Source organism: Daldinia decipiens (genome assembly GCF_022478715.1).
Source record: "Daldinia decipiens strain CBS 113046 unplaced genomic scaffold F4813scaffold_6, whole genome shotgun sequence".
Classification (NCBI taxonomy): Eukaryota; Fungi; Ascomycota; class Sordariomycetes; order Xylariales; family Hypoxylaceae; genus Daldinia; species Daldinia decipiens.
Genome location: NW_026054549.1, coordinates 1,101,371 through 1,116,942, shown reverse-complemented (window position 1 = coordinate 1,116,942; position 15,572 = coordinate 1,101,371). Strand labels below are relative to the sequence as shown.

At 38.2% G+C, this 15,572-nt stretch overlaps 4 protein-coding genes across 4 annotated transcripts; 2 read left to right on the top strand and 2 right to left on the bottom strand.

Annotated features, from left to right (window-relative positions):
• Positions 1 to 5,282: 5,282 nt before the first annotated feature.
• On the bottom strand, positions 5,283 to 6,065 carry F4813DRAFT_300487 (uncharacterized protein). Its single transcript, XM_049240755.1, has 2 exons — positions 5,623 to 6,065; positions 5,283 to 5,559 (listed from the first exon to the last, which is right to left on the bottom strand). The coding sequence occupies exons 1-2, from the start codon at positions 5,926 to 5,928 to the stop codon at positions 5,452 to 5,454; spliced, it is 414 nt and encodes a 137-aa protein (XP_049102622.1). The 5' UTR covers positions 5,929 to 6,065; the 3' UTR covers positions 5,283 to 5,451.
• A 729-nt stretch (positions 6,066 to 6,794) lies between these two features.
• On the bottom strand, positions 6,795 to 8,584 carry F4813DRAFT_379401 (MFS transporter; the record flags this gene model as incomplete). Its single annotated transcript, XM_049245452.1, has 4 exons — positions 6,795 to 7,271; positions 7,485 to 7,997; positions 8,066 to 8,479; positions 8,537 to 8,584. The coding sequence occupies 4 exons, from the start codon at positions 8,582 to 8,584 to the stop codon at positions 6,795 to 6,797; spliced, it is 1,452 nt and encodes a 483-aa protein (XP_049102621.1).
• Positions 8,585 to 9,288: 704 nt separating this feature from the next.
• Positions 9,289 to 13,845, top strand: F4813DRAFT_300448 (P-loop containing nucleoside triphosphate hydrolase protein). The gene has a single exon (XM_049240754.1). It carries the CDS (start codon positions 9,689 to 9,691, stop codon positions 13,322 to 13,324), a length of 3,636 nt encoding a protein of 1,211 aa, XP_049102620.1. The 5' UTR covers positions 9,289 to 9,688; the 3' UTR covers positions 13,325 to 13,845.
• A 433-nt stretch (positions 13,846 to 14,278) lies between these two features.
• On the top strand, positions 14,279 to 15,459 carry F4813DRAFT_386848 (lytic polysaccharide monooxygenase; the record flags this gene model as incomplete). The annotated part of the gene is made up of 4 exons (XM_049246471.1): positions 14,279 to 14,381; positions 14,480 to 14,574; positions 14,636 to 15,346; positions 15,412 to 15,459. 4 exons carry the CDS (start codon positions 14,279 to 14,281, stop codon positions 15,457 to 15,459), a joined length of 957 nt encoding a protein of 318 aa, XP_049102619.1.
• Between the last annotated feature and the right edge of the window lie 113 nt (positions 15,460 to 15,572).

The window sequence follows — 15,572 nt, the reverse complement described above, 5'->3', positions numbered from 1 at the left end:
TTTTTAAATATTTTAATAAATGTTTAAAATTTATTAATTAATTTTTTAAAATAATATAATAAAATAAATAATATATATTATAATTATAATATATTATAATATATTTAATATATAATTGCGATAAGTTATTATTTTTTTTAAAAATCGGATTTAAAAATACGTTGATATAATAATAATTTATTAAGTATAATTTATAATATCTTTATATTAAATTTATTTTTATTTTTTTTTTATTTTTTATGTTATAAAAAATAATAGTTATTTAGTTTTAATAGTATTATATCTTATTTTATTCTATATTAAAGTATTGTTTTATAGTTATGTATATATTTATAAAATATTAATATTTAAATATATTATAAAAGAAGTAAATTATTATTTTTTTGATAAAAATAATAGAAAATATAATATAAAATTATATTTATTAAATTTTTATTATATAATATATGTTTAAGGAAAATTAAAATTTATTTTTAAGGATGTTATATATTTTTTTTATATAATTATTTTTATTATTTTAGGTTTTTTTAAAATGGTTTATAATAGTTAAAAGGTATATTTTATTAAAGGTTTGTATTGGGAAAATATTATAATAAGTTTAAATTTGTTAATTATTAATAAATATAAGGGTTTAAACTAAAGGGTTAGATATTTATAAAGGCGGTAAAACTATTTAAAAGAAGAAATTGTAGTTTTTAATAGGTTAATTTCTTCTGTTTAATTTAATATTTAGTAGAATTGTTAATATTATATATAAATTATTTAGTAGTAATTTAAGAGGTTTAAATGTATTTCTTAAAATTAAAAGAAGGGGTTATGTTTGATTAGTTTTATATTTAAAATTATATTTTAAATTATATTTTTATTATTTTGTAAAAAGTATAAATAGTCTTTATTAAGTTAATAAAAAAAGGGAAAAAAGATTAAATAATATTTAAATATTATTTTAATTATTTTATTAAGGTTATATTAATTATTATAAATAATTTAATATATTTTATAGTAGTAAGTTTAAGTTAAGTATATAAAGAAAAAAGGAAGGAATATATATTAAGAATAGTAATTAATTAAAAAATTAAAAAATAAATTTTAATTATTAAATTAATAGTAAAATATTAGGGATTAATAAGGATTAATTAAAAGTAAAAGATAATATTTATTTTAATTATAAAATAAATAATATATATTATAGGTTAAAAAGGGATAAGACTTAAGATATAATATTTTATATTAAAACTTATCTTATAAATATAATTATATATATTAGCATTTATAGATTAAAAATTATTTAATATTATTATATTAGTGTTTATAATTATATGAACGCGTGTGTAATAAGATATATTAATCTTTTTTTAATTTTATAAATTAAAATTCTCTACGTTAATACGTTAAACTATTTTATTTTTATTATTTTCAATTTAATAATATTTTATATAAATAAATTACGTAATAATATAAGATTAACGAGTATTTTTATATAATTAATGTTATATTTCTTTATATAAATATCTTTTTATATTAATATATTTTGTAACATTAATTATAATTATTTTGGTAGTATTTTAAAATTATTTACTATAAACTTTTTAAATTATTTTTAATATTTAATTATTATTTTTTCAATTAAATATATATATAATACCTTATTATTAATAATTTTAAAATTCATTAATATAAGAAATATTTATATTATTTTTTATTTAAATGTAATTATTTAAAAATTAATTCTTTTTATTATATTATTATATAATTAAATATTATGTTAAATATAAATATTTAATTAAAAAAATAGCTTAAAAGTTTATGTAATTTATTAATATTTTCTTATTTAATAAAATTGTATATAACGTAAATTTATGTTTATATTAAACTCTTTACTTATATTTCTTAAAATATAATAAGAAAAATTAATAATATAAATAATAATAATTTTGTAAATAAAAGGTTTAAATTATAATAATTTACCAAAAATATAAATAGATTATGTAAGGGAATAAAGTTATAATTCATTATAAATTATGGAAATAAAATAAAAAAAATATTAATATTGTTTATATTATTATAATAAAAATCTTTAAATTAAAATAATAATAATTCTTTTAACCTTATTAATTTATATTATTACTATTTAATAACATTAATTAATATTAATAAATATATATATAAATAAAAATAATAATAATAATAATAAAATAATAATAAATAAATTAATAATATTAAAATTAATATATTAAAATATTTAAAAAAAAAAGAATTTATTTAAGGCTAATTAAGTATAATATAATATTCTTATATTTTAATAATAGTAAATATCCAACCCTTTTATTTAATAAAATTAAATATTTTATTTTTTTCTTCCTTATCGGCAATAAAAGCACCTTATCATCAATAAAATGCCTTTATATTAATATCATATAACCATCATTTATTATATTTTTTTAATCAAATAACCACAATTATTATCATTTAATTATGCATTTAATATAAACACATTTGTTATTTTCCCATATTTATAACTTATGGCCTTATTTTGCATATTTATTTTATATATCTTATCTGATTAGTAAATCCTTACAGTTTTTTCAAAGTATAATATTATTATCAGCTATTTAAGGCTTTTTACGAGGATTTAAACGTTAAAGTGATATGTTATACTTTATAAAAGATACCAATTCTTGTTCAATGTTTTTTATAATTTATTTATATTTTGTTAAGTTTTAATAAATTAAGTTATTTTTTATTATAAAAATTTTATTATTAACGGTTTTATTAATAATAAATATTTTATAATTAATTTAAAAGTTTAAGTTTTTATTATTTGTAAATAATTTATTTATAAAATTAAATATTTTAATTGTTATAAAGTTTAATGAAATATATTAAAAGTTTTATTAAAAATTATTTAATTGTTATTATAATTTTTTATTAAGTTTAATAATTTTATTTTTTTTAAATTTTTAATATTAGGTTATTTTTAATATATTAAATATAGTTTTTGGTTAATATATTATAATAATATATATATTATGGATTTTTTATTATATGTATTATTATGGTATATTTTTTGTGTTAATTTTAACGATTTTAATTTTTTTACTTTAGTTTTTTTATTATAAGTAAACGTTTTTTTTTAAGTTTTTTAATATTATATATTTGTTAAATATTAATATTTTTATATTTATAAAGTACGTTTTAAGTTTTATTATAAATTTTATTTTTTAAAGTTTTTTATTTTTAAGTTTATTAAATATTTTATTAAATATTTTTAAAATATTATTTATTTATATTATAATAAATTTAAATGGTTTTATTGTATTTAAAATTAATAAGTATAAGTTATATGTAAATATAATTATAAAAAGTTTTTTTTTATAATATTTAAAATATATAAATTATTAATATATATTTATTTTTAAGATTTTATATAAAGATTTAATTATAATTATTACGGTTGTTAAAATATAAAGAATAACCAATTATATAATTTAATTACGTATTATAACGTACATAAGGTTAAGCTTAAAAAAATTTACCTTTTAAATTAACCCACACACATATAACTTAATAACAAGTAATAATAAATTATAATAGCCTTATTTTAATATTATATATTCTTTTTTCCTTTACCGTACGCTTATTAATGTATACTTAATCCTTATTTAATTATTACCTATATTTAATCTTTTTTACAACGGTTTTTTTTAAAAATATATGTATTAGTTTTTTTGGTAATTTTATTATAATTATTTAATTAAAGTTTATATTTAATTATATATAAATTTATATTATGTTTTATAATTATATTATAATGTTATTATTTTATACGGTTAATAAAAAAATAAAAGTTATAATAATATATTAATTTAATTATTATATTATTAAAGATTAAATTAATATTTTGGTTTTTTTTATAATATTTTTAACTTATAATATACCTTTTGTAAACGCGGTTATAAAACGCTTTTAAAAAAATTTATTATAACGATTTTTAAAAATTATTTAATTAACAACCTTTTACTTTTACTTTAAACGTAAAATTTAAAGATTTATCGCGTTTATATAATGGTTTTTTGTTTTTTTAAGCCGTTAAAATAACGTAAACGCGGATATATTATATAAAATCGTTATATAACGTAATATAACCCCAGCCCGCACTTTAATTATAACTTAATAAATATAATCTTCTCGGTTTTTTATATAAATAATCATTTTTATTATTTAAATATTATTTAATGTTATAATGGCTAAAATTATATAAAGGGTATATCGGTGGTTGGCTTAATTTAATGTTTTATAAAGTAAGTATATGCTAAAAGGTGGAACCAACAGTTATTGATCGGATAGGATATATAAGATAAATGCGCAAGATAAAGCCATAAGTTATGAATATGGGAAAGTAATGAACAAGACTTAAACGTCTTGGCCTTGGATCAAGCCCTAGCAGACCTGATATCAAGGACTTTTAGATGATGGTACTGATGAAGGAAAAGGAATGACTTGTATTAAAAGTGGATAATACTATGTAAAATAGATGTGTGCGACCATAAATAGTACTTATACTAAAAATATAATCACATGATCAGGGTCAAGGTCACCTGATACACCAGCACCAGTTCAGTAACGAATGTGTCTATATTGGATGCATAACTGAATGATGATGATTGTGGCTATCTGATCAGAAGAATACAACAAATATTAGACCTTTATATGGCCTGTGACCTAAGATTACATAATAATACCCTTACTCTTGGCGATGTGGCACCACACCAGTTCAGTATTGCCTCGATTTGCAAGGCTACCCAAAGATACATTCCTTGAGCCCCCTATAACAACTGCTCTCTTATAAGTATCTTTAAGTCTGGATCTAGAGGTTGCGACAAAGTTCGTCCCTCAATTCCTCGGTCAATAAAATCTTCAATCTCCTTATGCCGACTTTGATTGTTCAATGTGGTAGGGATTTGCGCGGAGTTATTGATATTGGAAAATAGCTTTGCCTGGATTTTGGACCCAGGATTACCTGATGAGCACAGAAAGGCTTTTCTTTCCTGCATCAGATCAGAGGAACTTAATGATATCATCGGAATCGTCGCTGTTGCAATTCTCAATGCCATCCACTACCAAAAAGAATCCCTCATCCTTAGATGTGGCTTGGAAGAGAAGGTTGGTGATCCCCTCGAGTGTTGCTAGCTTTGATGTGGCTTCATCCGTGTCAAAACTCCAGAATGGATCGTCAAAGGGGATGTTTCTTAGTAGTTAGTAAGTAATACTTCCCAAGAAGCCCCTAAAGCTCAGAGACTCCGGTTCCTTTGATACGCAGAAGAAATAAAGGCACGGTTGTCGTAAGTGAATATCAGCCACGATGTTCGCTAATGTAACGGTTTTTCCGCTGCCCATGCTGCCATTTAGCCACAAAACGCACGAAGTATCTCGGCTACGCCAGGCTGAGTATTATTTCGTCCCGAAAATCCAGAAACACGATCCCTTCCGTCGCTGCCATCGCCATAAATTTTCATAGCTTGCTTGATGAGGAGATAGTAATAGGAGGAGTCGATATTTCTGGCCGACGTTAGGCTAGCTTACCTCGAGACAAATCCTCAGAGCGCACCAAACACCACATACCAGAATATTCTGCGAACCGCCCACCAGTACATCTCCAATGCTGGCAATTGATTGGATTCGGCTCAAGAAATTCTTTAGTCTCGTCCCGAGTAGCCTCCAGGCTCTATGACGCTTAGCCCATTCTCTGTTCAACTCCTCGGTAACTCTTATCACATCTGAAGCAGTTGGTACTGCAGATGGACTAGACCGCATCTTAACGAATATTCTACGACTTTCTTCGTCGAGTGTGGTAGTAAATTCGCATAGTGCGAGCCCCAGTCTAGCATCAGGCTTCAGCCTGCCGGCCAACACTAAGGCTTTATACATTGAAGCCTAGACGTAGAACCACTGATAAAGCCTAAGACAGAGGCTCAACGGGTATTCTGAAATGATATAGGTAAAATGCAAGCTGGTGATAGAGTTATACACATACATGTATGTTCGCGAGAGGATAAATCCAATCTAACTCATTTTGGGCTGAGCCGAATTCATATGAGTGAAAAGGTATATCGTTGAAGAGGCTGGAGCGGGGCTATGTTTTCTCTTCCAACAGGATCATTGTCACGGTCACCAATTAGACAGCTCTCGTTAATCGGAATGCCTAACCAGTCTGCCTGAGAAAAGCCCCTGAAAAGAGAGGCTTAGCGGCAAAACTGGGAGGAAAAGGAAAAACGCAATAGAGACCAATTAGCGAAAAAATTTCTTAAATCAATACTGATCATTTCGATTCTCCATTTACGTATTATCTCCTATCCTGAAATGCCTCAAGCTATGACTAGCCTTGGTCAATACTTGGGTATTCATTGAGTTCTCCGTTCCTTAATATTCGCTTGAGAGGAGATACTTGCGCGTAATGGAGATATTTTGATGGGTTTCTCTTAGATATCGAGCGCATTTTCAGGGCCTCCTACCCAGAGCATAACGGCAAAATAGTAGAAATTAACCCTATAAAAACGAAGGGCGTTTCTGAGAGGTCTCCAGAAAGCTTTAGGTACTTAGCTTAGGTATTTAATAGCAGTTGATGATAACCAGCAAATCATGTCTCTTTTTCGCAGTAAGGCGGTCATTACATGCCAAAAGTAAAATCAAAATCATGACAAAGTACATATCGACTTGTTTCCTCTCGCTGGTACCCAAAACTTCCCATAAAGATCATCATCTCTCGTCGTCTTTAAGTCGTTCATTTACAGCAATTAGTAAGCCCAGACTCTCGTCTCTCCCCGTGCATCTTTCACCCCTTTCCTGTTCATTCTCGAATAGTACAGCCTTAAGCAAAGCGCTATTATCGCCACGAAAAAGTTACACGCTGCGCATACGAAATTTCCGGTGGGATACCCCAGCTTTGCTTCATCTACTTTCCATATCCACTGTGAGATAATCTGACCTATTCCAGCGCATGAATTATGCAGGGCGATTGCGAATGGGATTGTCAATAAGCTCGGCGTGTTGCATGTTACCCAGTTCGTCATCGACGGCGCCGCCGGGAAGGCTCCGGCTGCTGCCATGCAGAGGCAGCCGTATCGTTTTACATACGCGGTCGGCGGTAGCAATCCAGCTATGAGCCAGCCTAAGCCGCCGATCGTTGAAATTACGGTGATATGAAAGCCGCGGGCTTCGAACCGATCAGCAGAGTAAGAAAGGGCGATGGCTACCGCGAACCCGACAACCCACTAGATGAAGACGAGATGTTAGCTTGAAGAACTCGCGTACCTATCCTATCTTTTCGACTGTTTTATTCCAGATCTTGCTTGGCGTCGAAAGACGTCAAAATAACTGGTGCGTCTCTACTAATAGGAATGCAGGTGGATAGTCATAGTAGAAAATTCCATCAAAGTTTGAATCCTACGGGGCAAGAATAGAAAGCACAACTTCAAAGGACATACCGGTGGGACTGTCATTAGCTGGGCGTGGATACTCTGATATCCCAGGCCGGAGACGATAGTCGGAGCGAAAAATGTGAATGAGCCTTGGGTCACTACGTTAGCCACGTAGGCAAGGTAGTGAGCTAGCATTCGTGGACTGAAAAACGTCTCCAAGACCTCCTTCCGCGTAGCATGCTCTCTATTCCACCCGCCGCCTCGATCTTTAAGGCGATCTTCTGCAAAACTCTTCTCCTCCGCGCTGAGAAACTTGGCACGGGCTGGGTAGTCTGGTAAGAACAGCAGTGTCGGCAGCACGCTTAGAATAGTGATGATGCCCTCAACTATGAAGAGCCAGCGAAACCCTTCTACTCCAGCTGCGCCATTTATGGTACCCATACCGTAGGCAATAGCTCCCCCGAATGCTCCAGCCAGGTTGCAAAAGGCGATGACAAAAGCTATCCTAACAGCTCGCTCGTTATGGCGATACCAGATTGTTATAAGGTAAACAATGCCGGGGAAGAAGCCGGCCTCGAACTATGTCGGATCAGCAACCAAGCTGTTTCCGTCTCGAATTGTTATTCGTCATAGGATCGTGTACTTACTACGCCGATGAGCAAGCGCAATGCTAAAACCGTGGCATAATTCCTAACAAAAGCAAACCCCAAAGTCAACAGTCCCCAGCTACCCAGCAGCATCGCTAGCCACCTAGAGGGAGCTACATAATGTTTCATAACCCAGTTGGAGGGCACTTCGAACAGGGTATATGCCACAGAAAATAAGGTCACGGTAAGAGCATACCCGTTACTTGACGTCCCTGTCTTGTGAAGAAGATCATCTCCGGTCTCTTGATTCAATACCCTCGCATTACCTATATTTCCCCTGTCTAAGAAGTTGAGTAGATATAACCAGCAACATAGCGGGAGTATCCGGATGTCGAGGCGTCGGTTTAAGAGCCTGCTGCGGTTGTGATCAAACCCTCCATTATTGGTCTCTTGGAGAGACTTGTCGGCTTTCCCCTGCATGTTAGTATCGAGTTAGTTGACCCTAATCATTATAAGCTCAACTTGACTAACCTTTTCGGTATTGGCCTCGAGGTATTGTGGAGGCTCGACTTTTTCCATCTTCTCCAGTTCAATATATTGTTAAGGGGGTTCTTTGTGGTCGGTTGAGACATATTGAAAGACCCAATCTAGTTACACTACGCCCTCTTTATAAAGCAATGCGGCCAGCTATCAAACATCATACCATGAAGTCTCCTCCCTCTGCAGCGATAGAGATAGATAGCCGATTTCTCTGCATTATCACTCGAACTCCCCATACTACCCCACAATGCAGACACGATCTGCCTCTTCACTATTGTAGGTTGAATATGTGGGCGCGCTACTCGTCAATGCGGGGTAATTCCCCAGATTCCGGTTTTATATAGACTGCGAGAGTATATGCCGAAGTGCCAGTATATGTTATTACCAAGCTCTTATGGAAATCAGTCATAATCCTAGCTCGAGCTTATCGGAATTAGATTAAGCCAGGGCTGGGGGGATGAACAAAGCGCGACGTCAAGTATTTAACAGATCCGCCCAGTGACAAAACCTGTACAACTGGTTTATTGCCTTGGGAAAGGGGTTATTCGGGCATTCAACGTTATGGCGATCAAGTAACCATTAGTCGATATGTTTATTGAAGAGAGATGAAAGTTTAGTCAATCCGAGAAATACTGACGTTTGCATAGTGAGGATAAGAGGATGGACCAATCGATAAGAACTATTCCAGTTTTTAATCGACCCAATATCTCGACTCATTTTCGAGTACTCGTGCTGTCTACGCAAGCTCGTCGTACCCGAACGAGTACTGCGCTTTGATTAAGGATTAGCCCTATAATTGGGGATAGCGTTATAAAGGTAAAAAATAAGACGCTATTTCCATTTTTATTAAAATCCTGAAAAAAGAAATTATGAAGATAATGTGAAAATGGATGAAAGTTGGAAAATACATCTAAGATATATGGGAAGCCCTCCTATTCGGAAGTACTTCGGATCAATCCCCAACTATAGGACCAATCCTTAATTAAAGCGTACCTAAGCACCCGTTAGAATGCGACGAGCTTGCGTACATACCTAGGTTAGGTACATAGACAGCACGAGCAGTACAATTCCGAGTATCCTAAGCTTAATTCCGACCCTGATCTTCTCTGATGGGATTCTACTGTTTGACCTACTATACAAAGTATGAATGCTAAGCCCTCATGGTTACTACTTAGCGATATTCATTTCGGATCACGTGATCTTGATAGAGTCATACGAACTTCAAACTGGATTGCCTCCCTTCCCAAGTCTCGTACCAACATTTGTCGCGCAATCATCTGCGGTGACCTGCTCACGACGCGTACTTCGCAGCCGACTCACGTCCTTTCGGCATGCTACCGCTTTTTAAGCAAGCTGGTAGAAGCCGTGCCGCATGTCGATATCATCCTAGGAAATCATGATTTGGCTTACCGCTTCGATTACACCACTTCGGCCTTGGAGGCGCTTTCTATTAGTCGGCTAGCCCCCTTCGTAACGCTCCATACGCAATCAGGATGTCACGAATGGGATGGCCGACGGGTATTTGTGATGCCGTTCCGCGAAGACCAGAGCCAAATTGTCAAGGAGATACGTAACTTGGACCCGAAGAGCGCCGCTCAGACCGTTGGGTTCGGACACCTGGCTATAAACCGGGCTATAACCCAGAAATACACCGTCAACTCGGAGACCGGAAAGCCCGGGTTTTCCGTAAGATATCCCGGCCTTACTGGTGTGGGTGGTTTCGCGCCGTTGGCGAGGACCTTTACTGGCCACTTCCACAGCCACCAGACGATTCTCCAAGCTACGAGCCAACAGGACCAGGATCTCCGTGGAAGCATAACGTATATTGGGGCCCCGTTGCAGCTTACGTGGGCAGATCTGTTTGACACCGAGAAGGGGGCCATCTTGCTCAATCCCGAGACTCTGCAGACCGACTTGATCTGTAACCCTCACGCGGTCGGTTACGTGTCGATGGACATCCAAGACATACTCTCGGGTGAGATGGACAAAGAACAAATCCGCGATAAACATGTCATGATTACCGGGAATTTATCAAGATACAAATACGTCTCAGCTAGAGAAATTCTAGTTAAATTAGGAGCGCGCAGCGTAAGAGACTGGAAGCCTCTTGAGCCGGCGTGGCAATCTCAGAAGACCGGTCTCGGCAAGACTATGCTTCCTGCTGATATTCAAAACCTGCCGAATATAGGGATCGAGAAATTGTCAAATGAAACGGGGGACACCAAATCTTCCGATTCCATTGATCGCGCGGCCATTGCTTCGCCAAGACCGATAGCCGAACAAATAGAGCGCGAGCCGACCGACCTTGGTGAAGTTGCCGACGAATACGTGTCTTCTCTAAGTCTCGGATCTGCTCTTGAGAGCAAGCGGGAGTTATTAGCCGCCGTAGGAAAGCGACTCGTGAACGTCGGGAGTTCTGTTCGCGACAAGGTCAACGATACGATCAAGTATAGGGATATTCTCAACTTGTCCACCTCCCTGGCTGTTCCAACGAACGAACCTGCACGCATCTTTATCGCACGCCCTATTTCTATCGAAATCACAAACTTCCTCGGCGTCCAGGGCTCTCTCGAGCTTCAATTTGAGCGTCACTTTCGACCTGGTATGAACTTCATAATCGGAAAAAATGGCGCGGGTAAGACGACAATCATCGAGGCGATCGTGTGGTGCCAATTTGGACAGTGCATCAGGGACGGGCTTGGGGTGAACGACGTTGTCAACGACGTCGTCGGGAAGAACTGCAACGTCCGTCTTACATTTGCCAACGGGTATTCGATTTCGCGGTTCAGGAAGCATAGCGAGTTTCAGAATCGCGTGATTGTGGAAAAGGACGGTATCGTACAACCCGAGTTTGAAGGACCCGGCGCCAGAAGTTCTCAGGCGTCTATCAACGGGTTGCTGGGCGTAGACTTCGACACGTTCATCAGGACGGTTCTTCTAGGCAACGAAAGCACTCAGAGCTTCTTGAGCGCCTCGCAGCTGCAGAAGAGGCAGTTGATCGAAGCTGCTTTGGGTTTAGGGATCCTGGATGGGTGTGCAGAAACTTGCAATTCGATGGTGAGCCAGGTAGACGAGGAGCTAGGCGTAAAGCAGTCGCGGCTCAACGAGGTTACCCATACGATCACGCATCTCAAAGGTCGGGTTTCCCAGATGGTTAAGACGCTGAAACGTTTATTTGGCGAAGCCGAGAATATCATCGACCAGCTGCAACGCGAAGACCAAAAATACTTCTCATCCCTGAACGCGAAAGAGCTCGGGATAAAAGAGCTTAGGGAGGAACTTGAGAGTGAGCAATTGCCGAATCTAGAGCCTGAGCTTTCGGAGCTTCAAAGGGGCGTTTCTAGAGCACACGGCGAAGTAGGGGAACTTGGTGCATTAGCAAAGCTTGCGCAGGCTCGTCTGTCAATAGATCGTAAGGGAGCAGCTATCAAGCAGGACATAGTAGCCACTGGTGCGCAATTGGATGATTTCGAAAGAACAGTCGAACGTCTGCTGGAAGATAACGAAATATTAGAGATTCCACCTCCATCCGCCGACGAGAACCGCGACAAAGCGGAGCGCAGCAGGCAAGGCTTTCTACCGAGTATCATGATCATATTTCGGAATATCTGGACGTCTGTGGTTAGATTTATATACTTGCGAAATACTCATAACGTCATGAAAGCGCAGCGGTGGCACAACCACATGAGGGCAATCGTTGCCGTCAACGACACCGTCGGGGAAGCACAAATCAAGATTGCGACTATAACGGACGTTGTATCAAATTTCTCCAGCGATACTTCCCAACGGGATATCATGAGCATAACGGTACAGCGAGCATTGCTCATTCCCACTCAGTTAGGTGCCGCCATTGATGAGCTACAGCGTGCGACAAGAGAATACGATCATCTCCAGCAGCAGTATGAAAACCAAAAGCAGAAGCGACTTCGCAAACAGCAGGATCTAGACGGACGAGAAAAGGACATTGATGCGACGAGACAAAAATGGCAAGTGTCGTTGGATCGGTACCATATGATGCTCGCTGGCAAAGAGAAAGAAATTACCACCTACAAAGGACACCTCCAATCGGATGCCGAATCCCTTTTTGACCTGGTCCGCCAAGCAGCCGACCTAAGGAAAGAGGCTGCAGAAATATACTCGCACAGGGAAATATTTGCCTTTTGGCAGTCTGCTTTTACGCGACGGCAGGTAGCAAAGGCTACGTTTCGGCATCACGTCACCGAGCGACACCTAGGGGAGCTGAACAAACTTCTAGGACAGATCCTGTTAGTCATGTACCAGGACGCAAACTACTCGCGCAATATGACTTCTGGCACCATCGGAGCACTCTTCAAGGAAGAATACCGCGATGGTGACGACCGCGATGGTAATCGGGGGTCTACATCAGTGCTTGAGCCGTCTCTGTCGATGAACCAGGCACTTGATTACGCAAAGCGAAGTGGTGGCGAACGCAAACGCGTAGATCTGGCGCTGTTCTTCGCGCTGTCTATGATGGCAGGGGCCAGAAGTCCCCACATGGCGAGGTATATGCTTGTCGACGAAGCCTTTGACTCCTTAGATGTAAGCGGCCAAGCTTCCGTGCTTAAATGGTGCCGCTGGATGGCGGAAAGGCTATCGTACGTCTTAGTTATTACGCATAGCTCAAACCTCGTCAAGCTCGCCGAGGAGGAAAGCGACGCCGGCGGTGGTGTCGGGGCAAATATTATTAATGTTAGGGCTGGCAATAAAGGCACCGAGTTGGTGGATACGCCGGAGTCCATAGCTACTTCGTCTACTTAGTCTACCGAGTTGCTAGCCTATTATACAAATCTCCATTCTCAGACCTTGAAGCTTCTAGTAGATCAAAAACCATCGTGATATAAAGTCTTACTCCCAAATTAAACGCGTGACTGCTGGTGGTACTTGGAGGTTGGACGAGAATAGCAGGCTTATGTTGCTTAGGAGGTGGTAAGTTCAAAAGGACATATCCAAATCAAATCAACCATGCACAATATATGTTCTATAATATCCCATCTTTAACCTAGTGACCTATGGCTCGGCTACTTACACCACCAAATTGGCGAAAGAGGGTCAGAGCACGACAGTTACAACCATAACCAACCCCCCGTCCAAATTCCGCAAGCGAGTCTCCGGATCCCCATACCGAAAAGACGACTCGTGCTTAGTTCATGCGGTGCAGTTTGACAAGATAACGGAGCGATAGACCCAACCCGGTTTTTATGGGTGGCACCTAAGCGGAAGGTCGAGATGCTGTGAGAAAAAAGCTTGTCTGACCCGACGGAGCTTCCCGGCGACGCGATTGGTGGGTGTCGGGGCGGCGCGGTGGTATTCGAAATGGGAACGGAATCAATCTCCAGATTTCCATATTGGGCGGCTCGGCCTTGGCGCAGGTTGCAGCATTACCTCATGTCTTGCGGGGGTTTCAGCTGTTATTCGGGGCGAGCTAGGGAAGCCGGTCTACCAAGTCCGGGAGGGGGGTCACATGGGACGGCCAAAACGAGCGCTGCGGAAAGAGACGATGTGTAGTCCGAGACTAGAACTTTTCTGCTGCGAAGTAGGGTGTTAAGCGGTGGGCGGGTTTGTAAGCCACGTCGATATAAATTGGGGGATGAAGTAGGGAGGCTACTATTATTTTTAAGATGTAATCCCCACGATCTGCAAACGGCCCGCCCTTAGCCTCAAATTGCGTGATAGGAATCTACGCACGTCTTACGGCTAAACGATAAGTTCATTATGAGATCGACACTATTAGCTACCGTGGCCGCCTTGGGCGCTATACCCGTCGCCGGCCATGCCACCTTCCAGGACCTCTGGATAAACGGCGTTGATATGATAAGTATATCCTAATGACGAGTTTCTCCAGTTACTAACACGTCTCTCACGGGGCCTCGTGTGCTAGATTACCGCTGTCTAATTCCCCGGTGACGGACGTAGCGTCGAAGGACATCGCCTGCAATGCCGGTACTAAGCCCGCATCCGGAAAATGCAGCGTCACCGCAGGATCGACAGTGACAGTAGAGATTCATCAGGTATGTATACCTTCATATTTCGTATGTTTTATTTTATATGCCAGCTAACACGTCTGGTTAGCAACCCGGAGACCGTACTTGCGCAACGGAAGCGATCGGTGGCGCCCACTACGGACCAGTCCAAGTATACATGGCCTCCGTAGCTGATGCCTCGACGGCCGACGGGTCCTCCTCGTCATGGTTCAAGGTCTTCGCCGACACGTGGGCCAAGAACCCGTCGGGAGCAAGCGCTGATGACGATCTGTGGGGGACCAAAGATATCAACGAGTGTTGCGGCCGGATGGATGTGAAGATCCCATCCGATATAGCTGCTGGTGATTACCTCCTGCGGGCCGAAGCCTTGGCTCTACACACGGCGGGTCAAAGCGGCGGCGCGCAGTTTTACATGACGTGCTTCCAGCTGACCGTCACGGGCGGCGGCGGCGCCAAGCCCGCGGGTGTCTCGCTGCCTGGTGCCTATAAGGCAAGCGATCCCGGTATTCTCGTCAATATCCACGGGAAGTTAGATTCGTATGTTGCGCCCGGCCCGACGGTCTACGCGGGCGGCTCGACAAAGGGCGCAGGCTCTTCATGCTCCGGCTGCGCGAGCACGTGCGCCGCCGGAAAGGGCCCGTCGAGCACGGCTGGCGGCAATGGAGGTAGTGCTCCTACCGCGAGCGCGACAAACACGGCCGCTCCACCAGCAAACACGGGCGATTCCGGGTCGGGATGCGGCGTGTCTCTATACGGTCAATGCGGAGGAAGCGGATTCACCGGCTGTACCAACTGCAGTGTAAGTCAAGATTCTCCCCGCTAAACTTCTGTATTATCAAACGCAACTGACTACCTACTCTCCAGAGCGGAAAATGCCAAAAGCTCAACGATTACTATTCACAGTGTAGCTGATCTAAGATAGAAAGGAATCAGCAAGCTTGCTTCGACGAGGAGGCATGCTAAGGTAAATCGAATTGACACCGAGTAAACACATTGCCGAGTTGTATTAGAATTTGGCGTTAATA

What these genes read in the sequence shown, in the direction of transcription:
- F4813DRAFT_300448 (XM_049240754.1), top strand. Translation starts at nt 9,689, where the DNA reads ATGAATGCTAAGCCCTCATGGTTACTACTTAGCGATATTCATTTCGGA.
- F4813DRAFT_300487 (XM_049240755.1), bottom strand. Translation starts at nt 5,928, where the DNA reads ATGTATAAAGCCTTAGTGTTGGCCGGCAGGCTGAAGCCTGATGCTAGA. An exon ending in GCGGTTCGCAGAATATTCTG is followed by an intron (nt 5,560 to 5,622) that starts GTATGTGGTGTT and finishes AACGTCGGCCAG; the next exon opens with AAATATCGACTCCTCCTATT.